Genomic DNA, 21936 nt, shown 5'->3' with positions numbered 1-21936 from the left:
ATGGCGATGCACGCGCTAGCTTCGCGTTCCTGTCGGGCTGCCTTTGGCTCTCGGTCGACGCGAGCAGTTGAGCTCCCGTCTACTCTCGGTGTTGGTTCGCGTCATCTTCTGTCCTTCTCTCTTCGTCCTCCCTTTTTTTCTGAGCTGCTTCCGCGGCGGCATGCAGCCCCGCTTGAAGCTCGAACTGTTCCCCCTCCAGCTCATGCGCTCTTTGATGGACGAGCAGAAGCCGTTTGCGCACGTCTGGCTGCTCGAGGGCTTCACTGAAGGCGTCACTTCCGACGCTGAGAATCAAGAGCCTGTCCACCTGAGCCCGGGGCACAAATCCGCATAAAAACGGAGAGTCTGCGCTGAGCGTCAATACACCGAAAACAGATGAAACAGAGCTGCCTCACCGCGACCTTGAGTTCCACTGGACTCTAAGGATGCTGCCTCCTCGCCAGGCCTCCGCGCTGCGGAGTCGGCGCAATTCAGGCAGTGAGACCGGCGACAGATGCCAGCCACGCCAACACACGTTTAGTCCCTGCATTCGCAGTTCGTGGGCGATTCATACACCGCGGCGAGAGGCACCTCCATACATGGATATCCTCTGCTTGCAGTGAGAGAATCAGCCTCTGTCTGCCTGCCAGGCAAGTGTGAGGAATGAACTCAGTCCCACGGCGGTGTGTGTTCGAACGTACCCGAACGCCTGGGGGTCCCTGTACGTCCCTCCCATATTCACTCTCTGCCTCCCTCTCTCCGAATTAGCTTGTGATTCCACACATGTAAGTATAGTCGACGACTGGCGTCAGCAGGACATGGGAGGTATTACACACTCTACCTGCTCTCTGTAGAGTCGGGCTAGTTCGCCCAAGGCCTCTTTAGTCGCGGCGCGGTTTCTGAGTCTCGCGAACGCAGCGTCGTGCATCTTCGCGCGAGTCCGCTCCATGTGCTCGACGGCCAAGGCACTGGCTCTCTCCACTGCAGCCCAGACGCTGCGCACGACGCTCTGGAGTGTTTCGTCATCTAGAGGATCGACCAGGAATTCCTCCTCTCTCTGGTCGCGCGTGCGGAGGGACAGCCGACCCCTGCGAGGCGTGAAAAGCGCCGTAGCCGCAGTCCAGGCGGGCGTCGCCCCCTGTTGTCTCCAACAGGGCGAGGCGAGGGCCGCGGTCGCGCAGCCAGCGCCGAGCGCGCTCTCATGCGCTACCGTGTAGCAGAAGGCCTCTGGCAGCGGGGCCTCGCCAAACACCCCGAAGAGGTCTCTGAGCAGCAGATAAGTCTTGGCGAGCAGAATCGCTGCTGAAGCGTTCTGGTGTACAGGACGGAAAAGCCGCAAGAAGACAGACTGAGGGACGCGAGCCACTCCGGAGACAGGCAAAGCCAGCGGACCGCAGATGGAAGGATGCTCAGACCGCCGGAAACGACAGTCTTCCGCGGCATTCCGTAGCCAGCAGCACGTAAAGGAGCCGCGCGTCGCGAGCTGTCTCCGAGTCGACAGAGTGCGAGTGCCGACGCCGCTGTGCTTCTACGCGAGGCGAGACTCACAGCTGTGCAGAGCCGCTTGATGAGGTGGCAGCGGCTGCCGCGGTAAAAAAATGAACAGTTATGTATAACGACATGCACAAGATGTGAATCTGCATGACGGTGAAGAAGCGAATACCTGTGTGTGAGACGCATATGCCGCCAACCAATCACCCATTTATGACCGCGCATGGGCTGCTGTCTCATCGATGATTTTTGATTAATACAGGACCACGAGCGCATGCCTCGATATGTTTGCGTATGCCCTGTGCGTACTATTGACTTCGAGTGTGTCAAGTGATGTGGGACGGGCACTGCTTGAACCGTCTGTGATTATTCAGTCAACTTCAAACGAGGCACGACCTAATCCGCGACCAGGCAGATCTTCAGGTGGAGGTTTCTGTCCGTCCCGCCCCCTTCCCTCCCCCCGGCGATCAAACTTTTTTCCGGTCGAAGGTCTGTATTTGACATCAGTATATAAATTTTAGGAGATTGTTCATTTCCGCGGTGCTGCCTACATGACGGATACTCGGATTCGGCGCAATCACCTGTTCTGTCGCGGAGACGTCTAGGTCTTTGGCAGCTGCAAGCACTTCCCTGCGATTAAGATAGTTGAAGTTCTTGATCGGAGCGCGGGCGGCGAAGTCTTTAAGGATGGCGGAGGCACTGGGACCTGCCGTCAAGTCAGCTGCTTCCAATTTCCATCTCTGCTGAAGCAACCTGGCATCCTGTGCGTACAGCGGCCGATACCCTTCTGCAGAAGCGCACCAGGATTTTATCAGGTGGAACACGCCGTGCAGGCCGCGCCCTTCCGCTCCCGTTATGCGGTTCGGAGACACAACGGCCGCGGAGAAGAGGGACTTTCGACGCTGCGCGGAAGCGGCTTCAGCGTAAATCTCAGTCTCTCCCTGCCCGTCTGTCAGGCCCCAGTTCTTTCCTTCTTTCTTCTTCTCGCTTGCGCTTTCTTCTTCGTCCCCCTCCGTGTCGGCCTGGCTTCCAAGCACGCAAGGAGACTGTTTGCTGCTAATCTTCCTCTTGTGTTCTGCCGCCAGGGCCGCGAGGGTCGCCTCGGGGCTCTCTTGTGTTTTCCGCTCCTCACCCTTTCGCTGAGAAATTGAAAGGCCCCGTCCTCGCCGGAAGTCTCTCTCAACCGCCTGAAGGAGATCTCGGGCCTCGGTGCAGAGGAAGAGGACCAGCCCGTCCACAACGAAGGCCGCCAGTCGGCACTCGTAGGACGGCGAGGAGACACTGGGTGGAGGCGAATCCGAAAGAGCCCAAGAGGCGTAAGGAGCCTCGCGGGACTGCGACAGCGAGGGATTCGGTCTAGACTCTGACACTGTTCCCTCGTTCCCTGCAGAAACGGGCCTTCCTCTCGACATCTGCGAGCGACTGCTGCCTGTTTCGTCCCCCGACGCGTCTTCAGACGCTGTCTCCGGTCCGGGCGCTGGGCCAAGAGACACGAAAGGCGAGGCCGGAAACGGTAGCGGGAAGGCCAGAATCTGGGATTGATGCAGAAGGAGCGCAGCCAGAGAGGAAGAGTCGAGCGAAGAGCCCAGGGGATGAAGGCGCGACGCTGCCGCAAAGAGAGCGTGGCGATAGAGAGCTAGCCGCTGCTCGGCGGTATCTGCGTTGCGCGAGTCGAGGCGGAGAAGGAAGTCAGAGAACTCGTTAAAGGACAGAAGAGGATGCAGGGGGCGCTTCAGGGAGAGCTGAAGAAAGACGCAAAGATGCACACAGTGGTGAAGAAAACAGTCAATGCACCACGGCGGCATTTGTCTTTCACAGCGTCAGCGCGGTTCGCCGGTTTGCGTGTCACGCCCTACCGCTTCGTTTGCCCCAGCTCCCCCCTCCCCCCACTCGCGATTCGTCAAGCGCCTGGACAGAGGGGATCTACCGCGGACTCTGTCTTTTCAGTGTTTTCTGCGCTGCTTACGGACTCTGAATAGAGGACCATCTCCATGGCCTGCTGCAGATGCACGTACATCACCTCCCACTGCTGGATGAGGGTCTGGATGAGTAAATCGGCAGGAACAAGGAGGTCCCAGCCTTCCTCTCGCCTCTTTCGTCTCTGTGTCACTCCGCGTTGCTTCCTTCTCGTCGTTTTGTGCGGATCCACTTCTTTCTCGTTGCTGCCTCTGACATGCGTGTCTCCATCTCCGTCGCTTCCTTCGATTGCGCTTCCGTCGCACGCACCAGGCCTGCCCCCTGCGCGGATTTCTCTTTGCGTCGCTGTTTGTCTAGCGTCTTTCGAGCTCGATTCGTCCTCGGACCCCATCGGCGTCCCTCTCAGCAAAGCGCCTGTCTCCCTTTCGATCCATTCCGGCACGTTCGCAATCCTCTCTCGCCCCGTGATCACCATGAGGCCCCGCGCCCAACGCGCCCGAAGGCGAGGCTGACGCGAAACCCGCAAGGCGCTGACAGCGGCTTGCCGATGGGTGTCTATGGCCTCGAGCGCTGCTAGGCGGTACTCCGCAGTCCCCTCGATATGGAATACGCGATTTACGATCTTTGCCGCGGCTGCGTGCGAAACGGCAAGGCAGAGGCCCTCTTCCTTGTCGACAGAGGGCTCTGGCGCCTGCAGGCGTCTGGGCTTAATTTCGCCAGTTTCACCCGCCTGAGGGTGGGAAGCCGCCAGCCGCTCAGTTCGAGAGCCGTTAATCCTGCTAGGAAATAACGACGCTGTAGCACTCAAGAGCAACGCCCGTCTTGCGGTTTCGCGTTCTTCTGCGGCCTTTACCCGCGCCCGAGCTGTGGCTTGGTCAGCCCCTATCTGATCTATGAGAGCCTCCAGCGTAAGACAGAGGAATTCCTCCAGGGAACGACGGAAGGGCGCCGTGTCGCTTGAAGAGGCCAGAAGGCCCGTTAATCGACCAAACAGGCGAGCCGAAAATAAAGGCAGCATTCCGCGGATTCTTGAGCCGATTCGCACCTGCTGTCGCTGCTCAAAACTCGAGACAAAAGGAAAGTCGTAGAGGTAGCTAGGGAAACCGGAAGACCCTGAGACACCTGGCGGGCCTGGCGGTTGCGCACGTGCCTTTGAAGTCGAGTGAGACAGGCGCTCAAATTCGAAAACTGAGGCATGGCATGGATACGTGTTGCGCCCGCATGCAGCGTCACGCTGCTGCAGGGGCGATACAGCTGTCAGGAGAGGAGCGTAGTAGAGGAGAGAGAGGAGAAAGGAATGCATAGCCCGCTGCGCAAGGAAGGCAACTCCGAAGCGACGGAGAAAGAAGGTAAACGTGAAGCTGGCAAGGGACTCCTCCTGGCTCTCTTTCGCAAGAGAGCTTTCCAGATCGGCAGAGAGCGCCCGACAGAACGCCGGAGATACGGGGGGCCCTCCACTGCCCACATTGCTCCCGGCCGTATCCTCTCCCTTACTCAAGGAACGTACGCGTCCATTTTCCGCGCCCGTCTGGCGCGACACGCCGTCGAGACCCTCCCCCACTGAGCACGAGTGGCAGATCCGGGGGCTGGAGGCGGCTTCCTCGCGCCCGACGTCTCCCTCTTCCGCCCGCGTTCGTCCTCCGCGCTCGCTTCCCGAGTCTTCTCCTCGCGAAGGACTGCCCCGATTGCCGGCGCGCGGCGTCCCCCCGCTGCCGCTTCCTGGACTGGGCCTCCATTTAGCGACCCGCATCGGAGAGCCGGGCACCGGAGACTCCCTTGCCGCATTGTCTCTCGCACCGCATGCCACTCTCGCGTCGATCTCACGTGGAGAGGGTTTAGGGTTTAGGCGCGCGGCGCGTCGTCTTCGTTGGCTGGGATCCCTTGCGTAGGCGCGCCTGTCGGCCTGAAGGTCCTGACGCGTCGTGCAGCCCGTCGCGTGCGCAGAAGAGGCCCACAACACCTTCCGCCGGTGCTCGCGGGCTTCCCTGCGCTCTCGCGCCCAGCGCCGCTCCCGCGCCCGCTGCAGAAGAAGAATCCAAGCTGTCTCCACTAGCAACTGCGGAGGCCAGCGGACGAAGCGGCTGCCCGAGAGAACCCCGTACGGCGTGGCGGCCGCCCCTTGCCCGCCGTGTTCGCAAGAAGGAGGGTGGAGGAGGGCGGAAAAGTCCCCGAGGTGAACGGGCGTTTCATCTAGAAGTAGTTTCAGCAGCGGGAAGGATGGAGCGTAGAACGGCGGTGCGTCGATAGACCGCCCCCGGCAGGGCGGCGCGGGCTCGGCAGACGAGGAACGATCTAGCTCAGAAGCAGACGCCCGAGGAGGAGAAGAGAATGAAGGCAAGGAAGAAGACGGGAGAGAAGAGTTGGGAGACGAAGAAGAGGCAGGCGCGAAATCCTTTCGGGGCAGTGAAGCGTGGTCGCGGCTTCTTTCCATTGCCCCGGAAGATGGAGAGAGGTCTGCGGAAGGCGCGTCAGCGTAGCCACAGACGCAGAACTGCGGAATAGGGGGTGGACGCGACCCCTCGTGAAGAGCACGAAGCCGGCCTCGCAGAAGGCTCGATTTTGTCGTCTGCACACAAGCATTTCTGCGGACAGCGAAACGCGGGACGACACCAGAAAGGCCTTGAGGGGAAGCCCACCCAGCATACGCGGAGGCGTGGAGATTAGCGACGTCGACTCGGCGCTCCGCGTCTCGTTCAGCTGCATCCACCTCTCCGCCAGAGCTGTCGACCACGAGTGTATTCGTGCTTCCGTCGTGCCTCTTGCCCCCGCTGCTGACGCGCTGCTGTCGCACCTCGCCTTGCCCCGACGGTTCTTTGCGCGCCGCGGACGGGTGAAGAAATACAGAATGAAGGCCGATGGAAAACTTGAGGCTCTCGTCGAAGCCGGTCGGCGAGTCCGCTTTGGGCCCGTCAAGAAGCAGCCGCGGCACCGCGCGCTCCCCCCCCGGGGTCTGAGTGGAGTCATGGGTCGAAGCTCCTGACGCGCATTGCGTCGGCAACGAACTGCCGCGTGTGCCGCACAGCGGAACGCAGAGGCCTGCGTGATCCTGCCTGGAGGCCGCTGAGGCGGCCTTAGGGAAACACTCCTCGCCCTCGAGTGCGGAGAGCCTAGGTGCGTTAAGAGCACTGGAGCAGCTCGCCAAGGCCCGGTCTGAGCGCGCCCGAGTGAAGCCGTTCGCGGGCTGCAGGCGCACCAGCAGCCACGCTCCGTGCGTCGTGCCATTTGGCGGTGTACGGACGTGAAGAATCTGGGGTTCCTCGGGATGAACTCGAAACGCCGCAAACGAGTTCCTCTCTGGGGCTGAGGCGCTCACCAGGGCCAGCGACGGATCCAAGGTCAAGAAGGGGAGCGCGGGAGACCCAGGGCTTTCGCCAGGGGCCGCATTCGACTGGGGGGCTTCGTCTCGCCGGAGCCCCGAACCAGCTGCCCTCTCAAAGCAGATGAGGAAGTCACTGCCCTCCTGCACGTGTGCGCCTTGTCCGCTCTGCTGTCCCTGTCCCCCATCGCCTTCGCGCTGCTCAGCTAGCAGGCGGCGGCGGGCGGAAAGCATCAAGAGGGACACGTCGAGGGGAGCCGTGCACGTCACGGCGAGGCCCATACTCCACCGCCCAGGGGGAATATCCACGCGAAGCAGCTTCACGTGCCCTAACGCGAGTGCTCCCCTGAAGAAGGTCTGATGAGGAAGCAGTGACGCAGAAACGGGGAAGACCGCCCTTATGGGCTCCTGAGACTGGTCAGCGAGCTCGCGGCCTTTCCATTCACCCGTCGCACGTGTGACCCATGTCTGCTGTCTGGCTGTTCCTTCTCTATTAAGGCGAATCGCCTCGAGGTGCTCCAGCAGATGTTGCCACTGTGCGTCCGCTGCAGTGGATTCTTCTTCAGACTGCCGCACTGCGAGGACCTCCAGTTCCTGCAGACCAAAGAGGAGTGTGTGGATCTCCAGCATCCGCTTGAGTTGGTCTGCTTGCTGACTCCTCTCCTCCAAGGTCTCCATGCGCCGCGCCAGGTCGCGTTTTTTTTGCCGCAAAACTGTCACATTCTCGTACAGTTTGAGGAGCGAGACCTGAATGTCCGCAAGGTTTTTCACCAGCGTTGCGTCGTGGCTCTCTGCATAGGCAACCAAGAGCTGGCGTAACTTCTCCACACAACGAGCGTGGAACGGGGCGAACAGCTTCAGCTGCCGGCACAGCTCAGATAGCGCTACATCCATCGTTTGCATGAGGCCGCGCCACCAGTCCTGGTACAGTTGACACTGGTGAACAGCCTGGAGACCTGTTGCGAGCAGCCCACAAAAGGGGGGATGTTCAACGGAGGAGTATCCTAGTCTCGAGGTAGTTTCGCCACTCGCCTCACCGCCCGCTTGTGTTCCTGGATTTCTCCCTGTTTCGCAACTCGAGCCTTCTCTCCCAAAGACGCCGTCAGTCTTTCGACGCGCAAAAACCGGGGCATGTCGAGGCGAAGACAGTTTGCTGTGCGCTTCACGGTTTCGTTGCAAAGGCACGCTCTGATCACTCTGGCATCGTCCACTGGCGTGCTGTTCATCTCTACGTGTGGTGTCGTCAGTCGTAGTGCTTTGAAGGCCGGAAGCACATGCTGGCCCCAGACTCTTCGCCGATGCTGCCACACCCGCGCCGTCCGGACCCAGCAGGGCAGGAGGCCATGCGAAAGGCTTGGAATCGTCGGCAATCCCATTTTTGAGTCTGAACAGCGTCGGGACCTCGTACGTTTGCAGAAGAAGGGGGATGGAGGAGCAAAGGAACTCGGCTTGTTGGTGCCCATGGGGATTTTCGAGGGGAAATGCAATCTGTTTTCCTATATGGCCGGCCTCCCCACGAGCCCCCCTAGCGGAGGCAGACCCGACAGGATCCTCGGCTGCATCGTAGCTGCCCTCGCCGCGTTCGCTCACTGCACCGCAGTCTTGTGAGGTCTGCTCTCGTGGTTTCGCCGCCGCACATGGCGAGCTTGAGTCATGAGGACTCTCGATGGGCGGCTGATACTTGTAAACCCACACTGCAGGCGGGAGACGCGTGTACGTCGCAGGGTCGACTAGCTTCCCACTTTTCCCCGCTGGACTGTCTCTTCTTGAGGCGTTTCCGCCATGCCCAAACGGCCCCGGAAAGCGTGGTTTTGCCTCGCCAGGAGACAAACAAGCGGATGAGAGGCTTCGCTCGTCGCCGCCCCGCCGATGGCGTAGAATCGACGTTCTTGTATCTCTCGCGTAGGGCAACGCAGCGGAGTCACAGATGTGTGTCGAGCTTCTACGAATCTTACGCACATAGAGGGCACGGGGGTTATGACCCTTGCACGGGGTCACGTCACTGAACTCTGAACTTCGCGCAGACGCGCGAGGCAAAAAACACGAAGGCGACGTCGAGTCGGGAGCATGCCAAGACGGCACAGAAGGCGTTTGCGACCTTGCAGACACCGGGACTGCTGCGCGCCTCGAAGACTCGAGCCTCTTTCCTACGAGAGCAGAGCACGGAGTGGACTGAACTGAAACCAGCGGAGTGGTTGGGCTCGACCCCATTGGTGTCGAGAATGCATTGAGCCTTCGAGCTCGGCGACTCCTCGGCGGGAGCTTCGTGACAGGGCTGTCAGCACATTGGCCGCCTGCGTGGAGAGATGGACCCCCTGCCTGTTGCGGCGAGGAAGCGAGCGCCACAGCATAACTGTCTTCCTTGTGCCCAGAGGACGAACAGAGCGGCACACCATCGATACCCGTACCAGAAGTAAACGTGGGGTCTGAGGGCAGAGCGCGAATCGGGCAGCGAGAGACAGCCTCAGGCTGCAGCTTCGCAGAGCAAGCGCTGACGAAAGTACGTGGGCACTGTGAAAGGCGTCGACTCGCCTCCGGCGCTTGTTTGATACCACACCCAGCCGAGATAGGCCCGACCGGGGAACAAGCAGAGAAATGATCCTCCGCTTGTTCCGCCTGCGCGCTTGCCGCGATCCGAGCTACGACACGTCTATACACCGGAGAGTCACGACTTGTGCCCCGTTTCGGCGTCGCAGCAGTATGCGGCCGACATGAAACACCTGAGGTACCAGGTGATGACTGCAGACCTGATATGTTGAGAGGAGGCACAATAGCGTGCGGCTTGCTCTGAGTCCGTTCAATGGCGCTGCGTGAGGAGGAGGGCTGCCACAATAACTCCGTTGAGGCGGTGCCCGTGGTCCTTGGCTGAAGGTGATTCATAGTGCAAGCACCTCAGGCTGGAGGCCTGCCTGAGGCAGACGAACGATCTACGTCGGCTTGAGCGCGGGCTCGACAGCCCTTGTCTGTCAGCTTCTCACGCGTCTGAACCCACAGCATGGACACGGGTGCAGCGGGGCACCTGCGTGAACATTTGTTGAGGATCGGTCGAGGCGATCCAGGCGCACGCGGCCGAGTCGTCTGGCGAGAGTCGTGTGTGCTCGAAATGGCCGCGGCCTTCATACGAAAACATAGGTTGATTTTGAGAAAGCTGTCTCAAATCAGTCGCTTCCTTGCAGTAGGCTGGTGAGCCGTTGTTGACTTCCAACCGGCCTTGGAGCAAGCAATACCGCCGTGACTCTTGAACTTGTCAAACGAATAAACGCATTCTTCTCATCCGAAAGTGACAACCGGGTGCCAACCTTCTGTGCGCGCTGTGGCTCTGGAAAGTCCACTACTAGGGCAGCAGGTGAGAGCTGTAATGTAACGGAGCCACTGAAGCCTGGCAGATGCCTTTCACAGCCGAAATCCTAGAGCACAAGCATCACTACGACAATCCGTGAACTATTAGAGGGGGGGGGTTGGGAAACTGCAACAACCAGTTCAGCGCCTTGCGACCTAGGGTAATTGGATTGACGGGGAGATCTCAGATAGGAATGCCCATAACCTCCGTGGTCGCCCTTAGTCTCACTCTTGATCACCAAAATCGTGTCTTGCCTAAAAACATCAGCTTCCTTCTACTTGCGACCACGGGTCTTGAGATCGGATGACCAAACTAGATGCTGCCTGCAACCGACTGTTTTTCTGCAAAATTGAAATCGGTAGGTATGATCATTTTAAGGGCCGCTGAAGTTTATTTGCGCGGCAAACGGAGAGTTAAGTTCTCAAAATCCTGGTGTTTGCGATGATCGACCACTGAATTGCTGAAAGGCACACATTTCTCCTTGGTGACACGGGACAAATTTAGCGCATGCGAAACGTTGTGGGGTGACTTCGCATTTGTTTGATATGCATACACATTTGCGTATATCAGGGCTTCTCGCACAGATATCTTCAGTAGACCGTTGTGAGCTTCACACTTTCTCCTTTACTTTAAGACCTACTCGTGGACCTTCCGCATACTCCTCACACGTCCAGGGAAACCTGTTGGAAGATTCTCGTTACCGCAGCCACTTCTCACAGGGCGCACACGCACTCAGCATAGAAGGAAATCTCAATTTCACGCTCATAGTGCCTACTAGTGTTGAAAACAACCAATAGATGTGCTCTTCCTCGAAGAAACGCCTACACAAGGCATGCAGGAAGTTCCACGGAACTCTACATAACTGGAGCGCATCGCCGGGCAGGCCTGCCTTCCGATTACTCACCCAATAAAAATGCGCTCCAGTTTTTGACGGGAAGGGATCTCAGACCACGATGACAGAAACGGCAAGTCTGTCCATGGTTCGTGTCCCGCCACGGACCGCATGCCTTAAACAAAGCATCCGATAATTCCTCTCCCTTCAGGCTCGCATGCAGGCATTAAATTTGTCAGCGGCAGTTTCTATTGAGCGGTTTGCCCGCGGAGAGGAGGACTGTGGTGCCCAACGTGAGACGAGTAGCGCAAAGACGGCTGATATACCTTAGTTTTAGAAACATAGGGTTTAGGGTGTGCAATGGGCATCTTTATGCCAAAAAGCTGAGAGGGAGGCAGAACACTCTGCAGCGACAAGGCGGGCTCTGATGCCGAAAACCATCGCCCGCCCAACATGTTTTCCAAAGTGGTACAAGATCTGAGCCAGGCAGAGAAGGGCACTGTCACTCTGGTGGTGTCGCTTTGCAGGGCCTCTGTACACGACGGCTGAGCATGTAGGGGAGGCAATAACGTCGCCGCTGGCTTCAGGTGGGGTGCGGTCAAAAGAGCAGTTGTGTTGAGCAAGTCGTGTTAGGCGCTCTACATGTTCTCGGCAAACTGACCATACTCATACTGGGACATGTGCCGGCGATGAGATGTAGGGAGGGTCTGGCTACCTACGCCGACCAACCAAAATCCGAGGCAGCTGCCCTAGTCGGACCTCGGGTGTGGTTGCTTCGCTCCGTTGGACGCCCGCGGCAAATAATATGTGCGCGGATGTGATGCATCCCACAGTCCCGCAAAGCCTGTGCCTGTCCTACTGATCCACGGTTAAAGCTCCTCATACGCTAGTGCTCCGAAAAATCCCGTCAGTAGATTCCATGTCCGCCATGTCTGCTGCATGGATTCTACTGAAGAGATTTTTCGGAGCACTAGCGTATGAGGAGCTTTAAACGTGGATCAGTAGGACTCCAATCGATGTAGGCAAGATTCTTTGGCTTCAGACACTGCACTGCTGGGGAGTCTTAATACATACATTCGGACACTCGCTCACGAGCTGAATATTCAAAATGGCCACCCACGCCGAAAACGGATGACACAGTTGACAGAAGCGTGCCGGTCTCTATGTGGGGATACTGTATGGGTTTTCGCAGGATTCGTGCCCTTCGTCGACCCATTGGCTCGTGCGCCATGGATTGTCCTTGGCTAGCGACCATCTAAGTTTGATGAGCTTTCGCTCATCGTAGAGTGGCGGGCGTCGGCTTATAGGCCCTAAGTACAGCCGCAGCCTCCGCGCACCGCGCTCGCTTCTACGAGCTTGAAATGGTTCCGGCACGTCTCCCGACTCACCTAACAATGAACTGAACGAAGGAATCTGTTCTGTTGGTGTAGCATATCTCATCTTCCTCCTTGAACATATGTCCCTACGGTGTGACGGATCTGGCGTACGACTAGGCGCAGGTACTCTCCAGCGCTCCCTTCCATCTTTGTGGACTCCCTCCCATAAAGTGCCATCTTTCCCATGCCAGCTCGAGTCGCATAGCGAGCTTGCTCCGCTACTGTTTGTTCTTTTCAAGCTTCTCTCCCAGATATATCTTGGAGGAGGCCTAGCTCTTCTAAATGGCGGAACTAGACCATCACCGGACGAGGCGCATCTGAGGCACCAACCGTGTGAGCCGCTTGCCGCCGCCACGCTTTGCATTTCACTGGAGTGGTTTTGAGTATTGCTCCAATGAGATTCTACTTCCTCTTGATTCCAGATAGACGACAGGGCTGTAAATATGGGCGAACTGCATTGAGGATAGGGTACGACGATAGCTCCCCATGGGTTGGCACGCTCTGGCGGCTCCATACCTCGGGCGTCTGAATGGGACACGCCGGCTCTTGTGTGACTTGACTTATTCTTTAGAAACTCTTGTAAGAAGAAGATACTCTTAGAGAGAACGAATTTTTAACTGTAGCAAGCGTGGGAGGTCCTACAGTGGTAGGCGAGTCAGGATGGCAGATAACAGGAGGTGCTTCCTGACGAAGCCGACTGGCGACTCGGAAGCCCACGATAGGTGCATTGTTTCTTCATCCAGCGTGTATGTGTTAGCGTGCGATTGGTCGACAGAATTGGAAATGGCGAAGTTTCTAACTTGAGAATTAGACAGCCCCGTAGCAACAGGGGTGCTGTGAAAGTTGACCCTCTTGTGGCTGCATGTAGACGGCTAACCGCCACCATGGTTGCCGCTCGCTACATCGTCGACTACGTCACAACGGCGTTCGGCGCTGGCCTCCTTGCCACAGCTCAATTTATGCTCGTCTACAATGCTGTCGCCCTCTATGCAGGTGCGCGGAGTCAAGTGCTCAAAAGAGAAATTGGCCAGAGGATGTTTGTGGCAAAACTCACATATTTTTGATCCTGAGTTTGCTCTATTCTGAGGTGAGAGTTTGCACGACAGTAACCCTCACGCTCAATAGGTCTGCTCCAGGTGCGGAGAAATAACGGCTTATGAAACGAAATGAGATACCAACCACGTGCTCTTCTATCTGATCATCCGTACGCGCAACATTGCCGCAGCCGATCGGGTTCCACTTTCCTGTATGGAGTGTCAGCAAACTTCCGCGGTAACGTCGAGACGAAACGGCAACTGGTCGTCCTCAGGGCTCAGCTAGTTTGGTTTTGGGACTTCACGAAGCCTGCGACCGCCCCGAAACATAGTCAGATGAACCGGCACATGCAGTTGCTCAACGGATATGATAGTTCAGTTGCGGAGTAACAATGAGGAAAGTGATTCGATAAAGTGTGTGACCCTGGAGCCGTCTCCCTCTCGACTGACCACGGGTTGACACGCTTGCGTGCTGAACTGTCGTGCCGGTGGCAACATAAGACACCACCATTTCAACAGCCAGCCTGGGCAACAGAACGTGGGTGGTTTCCGAGCCCCTTGACGCCACTTTGTGTGCTTCACTACATAGCAGGAGACCATGACAACAGAGCCAGGGTACCCACCTCCCATACGGCACTGTATACCGTTCAGTCCTGCGGTGAAAACTAGAGCTGGGATCTCAGCACCATGCTCTGGACGTCATCATTAACCACCCGACAGGGGCTGTGACTGGATAGACAACCGAAGCGCTGCATAACTTTAGGTGCTGAGGTGCTCTTTTTTGCAGCTCATCTATGTTACTTGTAGCGCTCTCTCAACACGCATTTCACAAAGCTGAACCAACGCTGCAGTTCCACTTTGCCAGGCTTGGGGAAGTGGCGTAAAACAATGTGAAGTGCTGAGATACGTTCCATGTCTTCTCAGATATTTCCTTCTTGATAAACTTAGTGCAGAGCGTGTCACCGTCTGTCAGTGGAGCCGCTGCAGTGAAGGGGCGAGCTCATGAAGCTTGTGACAACACATCGCCGCAGTCGTGGGTGCAGTTCCTAGACAGCCTGTTCTTCGCAGGAAAATATGTCACTGCTTTCATCGTGTTCTTCTCATTACAGTGGCACAACTATTGTGCAGTGCGAGATACATGTGAATGACTCCGTTGGATCTTCCTGAAGAACGCTCCACGCTCCATCAGGAAAACTCGTGCTCAACAAGCAGATGAACATCGTGCTAGAGGAGTGCCAGGAATGAAACGAAAATGGATAACAGGGGAAACTTGACGAAACGCAGAAAACCTTGAGAGAAGAAAACACCCGCCACACAAGGTCGTGCACAGTCCAGAGCCTTCGCCTCGCTTCACCGCCTCCGGCCTCCTCTGAAAACAAAAACACGCGCCACACGTTGATGCATCGTGCACCAAACTCAACGATTCCTAGCGAGCGACACTCTACCGCTTTAGGAATTGACGACAAAACACGGCGCCATCTGATCAACACCCTTGAAACACTGAAGGATGCGTCTTCACCGACCGGCAGCCAGCACCACGTACGCGCGAATTGACAGGTAGCGCCCATCGAGAGCCACACACGCTGTGAGCATCGAATTCATCTTGAGAAACGCAACTCTGAATCTGCAGACTCACCTGCCTCGGCCGCCCCGACCTCCTCGGCCGCCGCGCTGAAAAGCGAAGGGATTTGCTGCACACCACCACCAGGGCACAAACAGGACGACGTGAAAACCTGCTGTGCCCACGCAGCTGATATCTTCATTGCCACTTACCATCACACGACAGTCACTGGAAAAACATTCAAAACATGGCGCGGGCAGTTCCACGAAGAAACCGCGGCGGGATGGATGCACGCGTAACACAAAACCCCTACGCAAACCCCGGCGGCTCGAACTATGCAGCTACCGGGTTGTGCGGTACGTCGATGTATCAGTTCTATACATGAGGTACGAGACGAAATCCCAGGACACTCGCTACTCCCTGCTCCATCAGTGCCCGTGTTTGAACACATCAACCCCTTTCGCCAGTGAGAACTTGACATGTGCACGCTAACTTGATAGACCACTGTTCCTGTTTTTGTGTCCCTGACTGCGCGTTTTCTCTGCTCACCGCCTCCAGCAGCAGGCGCCAGTCCACCGTCTTGGAATCCGCCTCCGAGCCCCCCTCCGAAGGGGGCTGCGGCTCCTGGCGCAGCGATGCCGCCGGCAACTCCCAGGCCTGCCGTCCCAAAGCCGGGCAGAAGACCGTCCGCTGGGGGAGCGGCCCCCGCCGATGCAGCAGGCTGTCCGCCCGGGTCGCCGCTCCCCCCCCACAGAGGCGACGCTTGGCGGTGGGCTGCTGCAGAGACACCTGCGCCAGCCGCGCCAAAGAGAGATCCCGCGTCCGCCCCCGACGCAGGCTTGGCGGGCAGCGCCACGGAGGAATTTGCGCCCACGTTGCCAAAGACCGGAGCGCGGCTGTTGGAAGAGGTGGAAACCACGCCTCCCTCAGGCCCGGCCGCAGCGGCAGGCGCGCCACTGGTTCCTCCCGCAGCTGCACTCTGGTTTCCGCTGCTCGCTGAGGAACGAATGATTGTCAGTCGAGGTCTCCTTTGCCCCGGAGCGAGAACTGGGATGGAAATATTCCCCGTGCCTGTGCTCCCTGCCGTGGTGGGGGCGGCCGGTTTCTCTACAGATGACGCGAGGCCATTGGCAGGCGAAGCGGATGAGGTCTGCCCACCAGCAGGCGCCGACAGGGCCTTGCTCGACAACGTGAGAATGGGGAGGTTGGAACTCTTTGGAGACGCACCCGCGAGCCCGTTCCCCATAGAAAGCCCAGACAGAGCTGCAGACGCTTTCGAATCGGCGGAGGCTTTGTCCGCCTCCGGCCGGCGCGCACCGAAGACAAACTGAGGCGAGGCAGATGAAGTCCCGGCGGCCGCCGCTGCTCCTGCATCCCGCGCCTTCGCAGCTCCCGCGGCAGCCAGCGCAGCTGCCTTCTTCTCTTCCTCCCGCCTCTGCTGCTGCAGTCGCGCAAGCTCTGCAGCCGCCCATTCTTCTTCCTCTTTTCGTTTCCTCTCCAGCATCTGCCGCCTCAGACGCTCTTGTTCTTCTCGCTGACGAAGCTCGAGGGTCTCCTCCGCCGTCAAAGCGGTGCCCAGACTGTTCACCAAAGTCGCCTCGTCTGCGGACGGAAACCGGGCGCCCGCGAAGCCCGGACCGTGGAGCAGCATGCGCCTCGCGACGCCCCCTGCGCTCTGTCTCTTTCTCTTGCGCAGCAGACGCGACGGCGGCGGCGGGGGGGCCGCCAGCAACGCCGCGACGGCAGAGTCCGCCTTGGCGGTGTGGAGGCTGCTGCTGGTCGCTGAGGCAGGAGACACCGAGCAAGACGAAAGCGAAGGCTCAGGGAGCGGCAAGGAAGAAGCTACGTGCAGCAGAGCCGCAGGTGCTGACGAGGACTCAGAAGAGCAGACTGTCTCTGCAGGGCCAGAGGCCGAAGGCAAGGGCAGCGACGCCGCGTCGGCGGGTGGCATGTCTTCTTCGAACGAGCTTTGAGGCTCCAGAGTCGACAGCGAGAAACGACGTCGCTTCGGAAGCCGCCTATCCTCGTAGTCAATTTCGTCCTCAGACGCCGCCTCCACCCACGAGTACCGACTCGGCGACGTCTGCCGTAGAGGCTTCCCGTCCCTTCGAGTCCGAAAGGGACCGGCCTGAAGCGCCTCAGGGCCCCTCTTGGCCGCAGTGTCACCTGTCTCTCGCGCAGGAAGACGGCGTTGCCATCCAGGCCTTCTCCGGTAAGAAGACTCGGACGCTTCGCTGTCCTCGTCGTCGAAGCTGTCCCAGCCTTCGGGCCCCAGCGACCTTCTGCGGCGGGACTCTTCAGCGCCTCCCTCCGTCCGGCCGCTTTCGGGATGCAGTCTCCTCGCAGAAACGCGCCTCCTGCTCTCCCTCTCTTCCTCCTGGTCGCCCGGTGTGAAGAAGTCACACGCCACGCCGGTCCGCAGAGGCCGCGCGACCGTGTTGCCTCTTGGAGAAGAGGCGTTTTCCATCTCGCCTCCGCGCGACGTCTCCTCAGCTCTGCCCGGCAAGCAGACAGCGTCCTCTCCCGCAGAGGCTGAGGTTGAAGCCAGGAGAGCAGAAGCGTCACCAGTGGGGAACGCGGCCCCTAGCGTAGGGAGCCCGCGGCTTGTGCCTTCATCCGGTTCCTGTAGAGCGCCATCGCCAACGGGAGATACAAACAGCGGGGAACCTTCTTCGCAGGAAAACGCATCGGCGTCCGCAGACGAATGCCTGTTCTCCGACCACGGTTCGCCGACAACGCGCCGTTGGAGCTGCTTGGAGGCGCTTGAAGAACGACCTGCCCTTGCTGGCCGTCCCCGAATATCACGACCTGCAGAGGTGACAGACAGGTCGCTTGCGCCTGTCTCTGCTCTCGCCCGCCCGCTCACTGCGTTTCTCGCACTCTGCTCATCTCGTCCGTCTCCACCACCGTCCCCGTATCCCGCGCGACTCGCTGCCCACCGCACTCCTTCCTGGAACCCCCGCCGCCCCAGAGACCGCCTCTTCTCTTCAAAAGGCACCGCCGACGAGTCGTCAACGGGACAGACGTCCCGAGGCCTCTCCTCGAGTCTCCGCGTTCGCTTCCAGCAGAGAGGACGCTGGCAAGGGTGGCGGAGGACTGGTCGACTCGAGGTGCCCGTGGGCAACTGTCTGTACACCTGGCCGCCCTCGTCGCCGCGGGCGTGCCTGCCGCGCAGGCGGCAGGCACTGGGCGCAGACGTAGAGGGCACGGCAGGTCTGGAGGCGAAAGCAGCATCACTGCTCGAGGCGGGCAACGAGGAAATGGACACGTCTGAATCATCGTCGTTTTCTTCGTCCTGTCGCGCATCTGTCTCCTCGTAGCACCTCTGAAGAAGCCCGAGCTTCGGCGTGTATGTTCGGCTGCACATCGCGCTCCAGTCGACCGATCCCGCACTCGACTCCCTCGAATACTCCCGCTGTGCCTCCGCCGCGGGCGCTCCGGGCGCCGCCGCCGCCGCGCTCACCGCCTGGTCTGTCGGGGGCTCCCGCGGAGAGAGAACAAAAGTATGGTCGCGCGACGACGAGGCCGAATAGACTTTGAGCGGCGACGAAAGAGGCGTGTAAAACACCACTCCTGCCGCTTCGCCCTCCGTCTCGCCTCCGTCCCTCCCCGCATCGGCACTGCCGTCTCTCCTTGCTGGCCGCCGAGTCGGGGAAGCTGCGGACTCCTCGAACTGTGTGGAGGCCCAGAGGCCGGTCGACGACACGCCGCGGACCTCGGAGGGCGCCTGCATGAGGCTACGGCCGGAAGGCACAACCTCTTGAGAAGAGTCACTTTGCATGGCTCTGCCTCCATCTCTCACCCTTGCACTGCCCCCGGAAGCAGAACCGTCTCGCTCTCCGCGCTCTCGGCTCATGAGTAAGGCAGATTCGCCACCCGCCGGGGCTGCTGAATACACATCCAGGGATCTTCCTGCGGCTCCAGCATTCTGTAAGGAGGACTGCTGCCCAGGCGCAGAGCTGGCGCCCGTCTGTGAAGGAAGACCCGCCTTCCCCAACGCCGAATGAGGACGAGAGGGGAAGTGCTGACTTGGCTGCGAATACGCAGCGATCTGAGAAGGCGCGCCCGCAGGAGGTGAAGACGGCGCGGGCTGCGAGGAAATTACCCGGGAGAGAAATATGGAGCTACGCGCGGAAGAGCGCCGACCGTCCCCAGGCACGCTTCTTAAAGACGAACCCGGGCGCTCTCTGCTGCTGGAGCTGTGAGGAGGTACGGGGGAGATCAGAAACGCGGCTGGCGAGCAAGTCTCCACCCAGCTGCCTCCCGCTCCCGTATCGTTGCTGCTGCAAGGCATCGGGCGGATGCTAGAGAATCGCGGGGCGCAACGGCTCAAAAAATGGCACAGAAGAGGTGCGCATGCACATGCAGCCTTTGTCTGCGTTGCACAAGTCCGCAGAAGGACAGGCAGAACGAGGGAGCCCCCCGAAAAACACACACGCCAGCTGCGTCCGAACGCGGACCGCCTCCTTCCTTCCGCCCAAGCGTCGACACACGGGAGGTTTCCGTACAGAAAGGACTCACGTGACGCCTGAGATGGACGTTTAGTAACACTTCCGTCGGAGGTGGCCTCGAGGAAGACTTTCGGGCATGCAAAAATGCGCACGGCTTCAGCCAGTCCTATATTCACCGTTGGAGAACGGGAAAGAGCGCGGGGCGGCAGTCCTGCGATGCGAATACGGCAACACAGGGAACGAGAACCGGAATGTCATTGACAACCAAAGCAGCATGTTGGAAAGAAGACGAGTTGCACAAGCTGGGAATCGTTGTCACACTTCATTTTCTGCAGCGCATGTAGCCGCTCGGTTTTACTTGGAAGTTGTTCCGTTCGCTCTCTAAAGCTGGCGCACCCGCCGTTGACCATTTCTCCATGGAATCGCCCGGCAAAAAACGGCGAAAAATCAGAGTTCACTGAAGCGCCTGAAACGACGAAGCACTGATTTAGTCACTTGTCCAGTTCCACCGGAGTATCCCGTGGAAATACGGAAAGATTTTAGCGAGCATCACATGCAGCAAAACGGACAGCAACGCCTGTCCCGCGCAACTAAGCAAAAAGAGGTCACCGCGCAAAAGCAGGCAGAGAGCTTGAATGCAAGAAAAAAATGCTTGATTTTTAGCGATCGGCGGACTAGCTCGGAAGGACCACTGCGTTACGGCAAACCATAACGCGCATACTTGCAGGCTACCCGGCAGCGAGAGTCGAGAGAAGAGATTTGTTTCCTAGTCACTGGCAACATCTGCCACGGACTATAAGCCGAAACACACAAATATGTGGTCACTGCCCGGCATAGCGCTTTACCGCTGTGTTCTGACGCTGCCTTTTCAGTCTCTCCATCCAGAAGGTGATTCGCGTGGATTCAGCGAGTATCCTAGTAGACGGTAACCAATCTGACTAAAAACACTGCTAGAGTATAAACTGCGACATGAGGTGGTCTACATAAAACATGCTGTAGCGGCCATCGAAAGACATTTGTGATTACGAACGTCCTTAACTCTAATGTGCCACCCAGGCGTGGATGGCAGCTTCAGTGTCCATGAACCCGGTATTGGTTCGCAATGGAACTGTAGAGGGCGGCTCCTGGTATGGGAAGTAGACCTCTATGTTCTGGAAGGCCTTCCTGATCCCAGTAACACACATGAGTCCCTTGACACTTCGTGGGGCGACTGTCCTTGTGCTTGCCGACGGACAGTCCTCGACGCACAAGGGTCGTATCCCACCACCGCACAGCAGAGGACTTCACAAAGAGGACTGAGTAGAATGAGATGGAATCTGAGCGCCGGTAGGCGACCAGCGAGATACCTGGCCGTGTGCCTTACGAGCAGAGCCCGTATATAGCTTTGCCTTGGGAAGATTCCCTGTGCATCTTTTGCTTTCTCGTGCGCAGCAAGCAGTGCTTCATTTCGCCGCGCGCCACATTAGTACGAAGGCCTCCAGAATCAGACCAGTTGTTGCCTTCGAAGTGAGAGGACGAGTACAGCTGGGCTTGCTTAAAAAGGCACAGCCGTCACTCACACGGCGTGCTGCGATTCTACAGCCCATACATCCTCTCGGCACACTAGGCTCCTGCTGTCCACAGTTGCGTATGCTGCCGAAGAAAACGCGCTTAGCTGCGTACCCACATCGGCAGCTGCTTCTCCTTCTCTGAGAGCGTCTCCCCTAACCTGCGTGACATATACTCTGTTCTCCAACAGCAACATGTAAGTTTGAGGGCACTGTCCATGACCCGATGGATTCCCACGCGGAGCGTCGAGCCAGAACGGCAACGTAGAAGGGGGGGTCTCTCGGGTAGACTCCGACCGGCGATGAGAAATCCACCGCATACCGCTCATGCTTTAGAAATGATCTTTCTTCCTCTAATCTTGGTAATTTATCTTGATAACGGCTCTAGTCTATAGTAGGCGCGGCCTCGAATGAACGCCTCATGCGGGTATCCTCTGTAGCGACAGGACGTGCGTGTCAAACAGGCGACGACGAAAGGGTCAGAGGTATCTTTGATAAGGACAGAGGTGTGTGCGCTGCCTGTCCGTGGCGACACGCGTATAAATATCTGGCGGCGAACGAGCATCGTGCGAGGTATGTCCCCGGGGTGTTGCTCCACAGTCGACGCGTTTCGCAGAGGTACTGCAGTGACCCGGTGCATGTGGCGCCATTCGCACGGTTGGAAGGTCACGGGGTGCTTCCGGGCTGCGGTGTCTGCTGTTTCTGGCCAAATGGAAACCTGTTCTTCACTGCTTCTCGTGTGTTGCTGCCGCTTGGGCAAAACCGGTCCTCGGCGCGGTCGCAGTGACCTCCTCGAAGAGGGACGTCACACTCCCGGGTGACCAGATGGGGGAACAGCGCCTCGAGTCCTCTGCAGGCCGCGAAATCCGCGGAGTCTGTCCGTGACGACGGTCTCTCGTCCAACTTACGGGTTCCCTACACACAGAGGTCGAATGACCACGTTTCTGCGGTTTGGGATTTCACTCGTGGAGGGACCTTGTGGGCCTGCCCGGCAATGCGTCCGCCTGCTTCTTTTCCCTCCGCAGCTTTTTTTTGCCGGCGGCAGGATGGCCCGAAGCATAGAAGACCTTGGACTCCGACCCCACTCTCTTC

The 21936-nt window shown here is 58.6% G+C and overlaps 2 protein-coding genes across 2 annotated transcripts; both read right to left on the bottom strand.

Annotated features, from left to right (window-relative positions):
• Positions 1–79: 79 nt before the first annotated feature.
• Positions 80–9583, bottom strand: BESB_046530 (uncharacterized protein; the record flags this gene model as incomplete). The annotated part of the gene is made up of 4 exons (XM_029363104.1): positions 80–307; positions 821–1291; positions 2052–3212; positions 3437–9583. 4 exons carry the CDS (start codon positions 9581–9583, stop codon positions 80–82), a joined length of 8007 nt encoding a protein of 2668 aa, XP_029220470.1.
• Positions 9584–14635: 5052 nt separating this feature from the next.
• Positions 14636–19140, bottom strand: BESB_046520 (uncharacterized protein; the record flags this gene model as incomplete). Its single annotated transcript, XM_029363103.1, has 3 exons — positions 14636–14654; positions 14922–14976; positions 15396–19140. The coding sequence occupies 3 exons, from the start codon at positions 19138–19140 to the stop codon at positions 14636–14638; spliced, it is 3819 nt and encodes a 1272-aa protein (XP_029220469.1).
• Positions 19141–21936: the final 2796 nt, after the last annotated feature.

The sequence above is a fragment of the Besnoitia besnoiti genome, chromosome III (assembly GCF_002563875.1).
Source record: "Besnoitia besnoiti strain Bb-Ger1 chromosome III, whole genome shotgun sequence".
In the NCBI taxonomy this organism is placed as follows: Eukaryota; Apicomplexa; class Conoidasida; order Eucoccidiorida; family Sarcocystidae; genus Besnoitia; species Besnoitia besnoiti.
The sequence above is the reverse complement of the archived record's forward strand: the minus strand, read 5'-3'. Positions and strand labels throughout refer to the sequence as shown.